This window comes from Nanorana parkeri, unplaced genomic scaffold (genome assembly GCF_000935625.1).
Source record: "Nanorana parkeri isolate BGI_ZX_2015 unplaced genomic scaffold, ASM93562v1 scaffold887, whole genome shotgun sequence".
In the NCBI taxonomy this organism is placed as follows: Eukaryota; Metazoa; Chordata; class Amphibia; order Anura; family Dicroglossidae; genus Nanorana; species Nanorana parkeri.
The window spans coordinates 243609-249680 of NW_017307155.1; the positions used below are offsets into that span (position 1 = coordinate 243609).

A 6072-nucleotide genomic window follows, 5' to 3' on the forward strand; every position below is an offset into this window, starting at 1 on the left:
GATCTAAAATAAGGTATGTAATGAAAATGGAAATGGAATACTTATGAAGGGGGGGGGGGGCTGGGAAGGCAAAATATAAGCAGATTAATACAGTTTTAACAAGCAGACCAATACCTTAAACCTTTACATATGCTAAGAACAACAGTAGAGTTAGCATTATCCTTTATATGTCCCTGGTAGTGGCAGTGATCCTGCAAAAAAAAAAAGAAGATACATAGACAAACAGACAGACAGACGCATGCAAAATGGATAACATTTGGCAAACACTGATTCACCAACTAGCTTCTTTTATCAGCCTTGTCCTCTTATAGCAAATCCTGTTCTTGAATCCGCTTTGATCTTGCTCCCACCCTGCCCCCCCCTAAAAAAAAAAAAACATACTCACCTTTCCTTTGCTTCCTTGCTGTTCCTCCATTTTTGGGTGTGGAGAAGCATGTCATCATCAGGGAAGCTGGAACAGTCTTCATTTTGGCCCTCTGTCATACCACTTTTGTGTCTTAGGCCATGTCCTGGGATTACGGTATCAAATTTATCTGAGTTACTGCACATGTCCAGTAACGCAAAGAGGCACTAATTGCTGGGATCAGGGCCCCAAGGCAGGGTCTGGGAGGGATCAACCAATAAAGTGGATGTAACGGATTGGTCCCCGCATATTTAGACTCGAAGAATGAATGGGACCACCTATGTCAGTGCCCCATCAGGAAAGTGGGCAGACAAAATGTGGACCTCGGGTGGGGTTAACAGTGTCCCGGAATCCAGTCTGCTTCTTTAATACCTATGTACTAGGATTGCCACCCGTCCGGTTTTCACCCGGGCAGTACGGTTTTGGAGTTTTGTGTCCGGGTGTCCAGCAAGTGGGCACCCGGACACAAGACACTCAGTGCCGACACCGGCACTTTACATTTTCTGAGAGATGCGGCTGCCAAGGTCCTCGGCATGCAAGATCTCGAGCAGCCGCAACGGCCTGAATCCGGATCTTCCTCTGAGCTGCGGGCAGCCTGTGCCTGTTTACAGGTACCTGCAGCTCAGAGGAAGAGATTGAGGCTGTTTGAGATTTCCCTTGGTGAGGACCTCGGCAGCCGCATCTGTGATTCCCTTCTCCTCCTCCGGCTCCCTGACACCGTGCTGTCTGCCTGCGGAACCCTGGTGAGACACCATAGCTCAGATAGCCCTGATAGTCGCACAGCCCACCCGAGAGTCACATAGCTCACCTGAGTGTCGCACAGCCCACCTGAGAGTCACACAGCCCACCTGAGAACTGCACAGCCCACCGGAGAGTTGGTAACCCCCACATGAGAGTCGCTCAGCCCACCTAAGAGACGCACAGCCCACCTAAGAGCTGCACAGCCCATCTGCGTGCCCGCACAGGCCACCTGGAGACATCAGGGCGCCAACCCAGAACAAAAAACAGTATGTAGCATCATATTATTTTGTATTGCTGTATAATGTATTGCTGGAATTTGTAGTCCTCTTCCCCTGGCTGCCTCTCCTCTATATTCTAACGGTGCTAGAGTGTTCGGGTTTCATTTGAAGAAAAGGTGGCAACCCTACTATGTACGTCTAAGCTGACATGCGCTTTGTACCTGATGTCTGGGACTGCTGGTTACAAGAGTTCCATCTTCTTTGTAATGACTTTCGGTGTAGTTGTCAGCAAACAGGCCTCTACAAGTCATATAATACACACATAGAAAGCATTACGGATGAACTAAACTGAGGACAATTCTCTGCAAATATGAAATAAATAATATGATAACCCAGTTTTTAAACGGGTCAGCTCATATACAGTACTTTGCATAGATATTTTGTACTCAACAAAAAGGTACTTTTATTGGACTATAAATCAGATTTGTGAAAACGACAACAATCGGTAAACATAACATAATCAGATACAAGGAACATTAGCAGGATTAACATATACAGGGTTATTCACAAAAGGGGGAAGAGTTTGGAGAAGGCCGGAGAAGTGAACAATCTAGGACAACATAACTGAACTGGAAAGTGAGCTGAATTGGTGAGATTTTTCAAATCGGCGATTTTGTCCTAGATTGTTCACTCCTCCAAACTCCTCACCCTTTTGTGAATAACCCTGATCTATTGTGCTTACTTAGGCAAAGACAACAAAGAACGGGACAGATCTAAAAACCATAGAGAGTAGAGACCTGAAAACCAGCTTCAGAGAGTTCTGAACTCATAATGCTGCAGATGTGGTGCAAGTTTTGCACATACATATCAATCAGTGGCAGACCTAACACCGGGGCCTGAGCCTGGGGGGGCCCAGCACAGTCCCTGTCAAAGATGGTGGGGCCGCAGGATACGGAAGATGAATCCGATGCTATCCGTGGGGGGACCGCCGGATGCTGATCTCAAAGTCTAACACTCCCGGCGCTGAAATGGGGGGGGGGGGGGCACTCGCCCGCCGGATACCGAACTGGGGAAAATAGAATGTGGCCCGCCGGCCGCTGTGAGGATGGAGCAAGGGAACAAGAACTGAAGAAACAGGAAACAGCTGAAGTTAAAGACCAGCCAGAAGAGGTAAGGGTAAATAATTAATTACAATAATTATTATTTGTAGCCTAATGTTGTATAAAGTAGTTCTTTATACAACATTAGGCTACAAATAATAATTATTAAAAGTACTGCTGGTATTTGTAGTGCTCTATAGCAGGTGCCATTCTGCATTGCAGCAATGTAGAATGGGCCCCCCTATAGAGGACCACAAATCTCAGCAGTACTTTATACAGAAATGCTATTGTTGTATAAAGTATTGCTGGGATGTGTAGTCCTCTATAGCCTGTGCCATTTTGCATTGCTGTAAATATTAACTTTATTTTTCTGTTGTTGCTTCATTGGGTGTGGATAGGGCAAGAATATGACAGAGCAATATATTGATCCACCAAACACCAGAAGGAAAAAAACCGATGAGGAGTTCTTTAAGTGCTTCCATCATTCTGCCACATTCTTTGGCAAAAGTATAGGGTATGCTGGTCCCAAGTCCTGCAACAATTACTCTTATGGAAGATCAGGTGCTAAACGTAAGCATGGCCTCTTCCAATGCACCACAGACTGCACAAATTGGAAGCAAAAGACCAGCTGCACGCCAAAGAAAATTCAGACACTGGTAAATGGTAATCATGAACAGAGAGTGCTACCTGAGACCTTCTCCACTGATGCGTTTCACCTACAAGGTTGGGCTTAATTGTAGACGTCAAATGCGTCAGTGGAGGCGGTTCCAGGTGGGGGCTCTCTGTTTAGGTTGCCCGGATGAATACATTGACAAGCATTTGATTTTTCTTTGGAGTGCATCCAGTCTTTTCCTTTGGATTAGACACCTTTTTTTAAAAAATGGAAAACCTGAAATCCCAAGATGCACTTATTTTTCTTCTCTTTGTACAGAGGGATGTTGGGGGTTTTGTTTTAAAGGAGAATTATGAGGCGAGTGATTTTCAGTCAGCCGACCTGTGACAATGAAACTGTCACAGGTCGGCTCAGTAGATTGGGAAGTAAGCGAACACATACCATCGCTCGCTCACTTCTCGATCTATCCCTGCAGAGAGCGGTGACTGTCACTCATGGCTCCATGCAGGGATTCCCCCCTCCCCTGTCCGATCCTCCAGCGCTGACTGGCGAAACGGACGGGGGAGGGGGCGGGCACAGCTGACTCTGCTTCTGGATAGGCAGATCCAGCTGTCAATCCCGCAGCTGGGTGGATCCAAACAGAATTGTCGGGATCCGTCCCGGCTGCGGCGTCTCAGTATACAGCTCGCGGTATACTGAGCTTTGGGTAACGGAGGACGCTAGTTTGGGTTCTCCCGTGACCCTTAGGAGAACTATGGGGAAAAGCCCTGACCCCCTAGTTCTCCTTTAAAGGAAAACAGTCTTGCACTTGCTCTAAATAGAGATGTTTTTTCTTCAGCTCCATCATGTGGCTGATTTTGATATTGCAGGTAAGTAAATCGAACCATTTCTTATGAGAACACCTCCTGTTAGCATGTGTTTATATATGATAACCTGGAACTTCACTTGGATTTTTTAATGTCATTATCGAGTCGAATGTGAGTTCAACTCGAACATCGCTGGTTCGTGTGTTCGCCAAACACACGAACTATAAGGGTGTTTGGCGGCCTGTTCGACCATTGAACGCCCCACAAGGCAATTCGCCTTGTGAAGCCCTAATTGGCCACAGGTCAGGTGCAAGACTTTGCTCAATCAAGGCTCAGTACTCTGTAAGAGCCATGATTGGGCAAAGTCATGATGACTTTGCCCAATCATGGCTCACCTGTCAGATGACGTAAAACTACAACAGTTGGACGGAGCTAGGTGTCACTGCTAGCTCTGCCCAATTGTTTATGTTTTGCTGGCATCTGTCAAAATGCCATTATGCGGCAGGTGTTCGTCGCGAGCGGACGGGACAGTTTCGTCGTTTAAAAAAAAATATTTATTTTTATTTTTTATTGTTTTATTTTTTATTTCATCGAGTCATCGTGGACAACGCTGGACGTCGTCATTGACCCTGGATTACGTTGGTGAATCCATTTTTTTTTTTTGGGGGGGGGGGGTGTTAACAATAAAGGACTTATCAAAATCCTTTGTTGTGTTTTTTTTTTTCTTCAATTAAAGGATTTTTCCCCAAAGTCTGTTTTTTCTATTTACATTTTTTTACCCTGATGTGAATAAGCCCCCTGTCCGCACCCCCACAGCCAACGCCCCAGGGCTTGTGGGGAAGAGGCCCTTGTCCCCATCAGCACGCGGACAATGTGCTTTTCCAGGGGCGACCCTGAAAAGCACCCTCTCAGTGCTGAGGGCATGTGGAGCTGTGTGTTTGTGTGGAGGGGGCGCTCGCTCCCCCCCCCCCTTTCCAGCCCTGTCAGGCCTGTGCTCGGATAAAGGGTCTGGTATGGAATTTTAGGGGGAACCCACTTTTTTCACCATTTTTGGGGGTGGGATTCCTCCTTATAACTCCTACCAGTCCTTAAGGGCCTGGTATGACTTTAAAGGGGGACGCCACACACTTTTTTTTCTTTTTTTTACATGGGGTCCCTCCTCAATATTCCTACCAGACCTTAAGGGTCTGGTATGACTTTTGGGGGGAACCCCACGGGTTTTTTTTATTTTAAATTTTTAAATGGGGTCCCTCCTAACATTCCTACCAGGCCTGTCCACTCACCACTAGTCATTATAAGCAGGTATGTAGTTTAAAATATTATAATCTTAGAGCAAATGTAACTCATCTGAAATCTCCTACAGCTACTTACACGCTCTTCTCAATCTGAATCACTGTGAAGTGTCCATTCAGCTTAAATTCATAGTAAACTATGTCTGGATAGGTGCTCTGAGGAAATACACAGATAGCATAGAATGGTGATTCTCATACATTTTCCCCTAGCTCTTACTTTCTTGATATAGCTGATACTCGAGCTTCACATATATTATACATCATCGGCGAACTATAAAAGGTGCACCAAACTATAAAAAGTATTATAAGCTTGTATAAGAGACCTCACAGATGGGACCTGCCTCATGATTTAAAGTATTATTAAACACAGTTAAATAAAGCTTTTATTACACAGGTACAGATAGGGATTTATTAATAAAAGTCTGGGTAAATGCCATTCATATGGCACTAGTGCCCCTAGATGGTGATGACAAGTATACACATTCCCTATACTCGTCAGGGGCGCCGGTGCTGTGCCAATGGCATCCTGCAGGCTATACACCAGAAGGAACTTTTCTAAATGAACACCTTACATTTTCTCCTGTGTGCATTAATTTTGTGTTTTTTAGAACTCATTGACTTCCTTTTCTCCAGTGACTCCTTTCATTGCCAGGCTTTCATGGAGCCACAGCCACCCCGGACTACAGTAATGTGTTCAGCTGCTCTGTGCATCAACACGCCCTAGGCAAAAGCAGCCCCTCTTGCAGTGCCGCATCCGGGTAGTGCCCTGAATGACAGGAATCAATGACATTTAAAAAAAAAAAACGTTTTTAAAGGAACAGAAGTATGATATATACAGAATAAATCTATATCTATATTGATATATATATAGAACTCTGATATATATATATCTATAGAAC

At 45.2% G+C, this 6072-nt stretch overlaps 1 protein-coding gene across 1 annotated transcript in view; it reads right to left on the reverse strand.

The window, feature by feature from the left end:
* The window catches only part of LOC108794697 (zinc metalloproteinase-disintegrin-like batroxstatin-2), a 57155-nt gene that overhangs the window by 41399 nt on the left and 9684 nt on the right, over window positions 1–6072 (reverse strand). Inside the window, exons 3-5 of the mRNA XM_018565785.1 lie at window positions 5253–5329; window positions 1584–1662; window positions 115–191 (exon numbers count right to left, since the gene is read on the reverse strand). Coding sequence (XP_018421287.1) covers window positions 115–191; window positions 1584–1662; window positions 5253–5329 — 233 coding nt within the window. The remainder of the gene's footprint in view (window positions 1–114; window positions 192–1583; window positions 1663–5252; window positions 5330–6072) is intronic.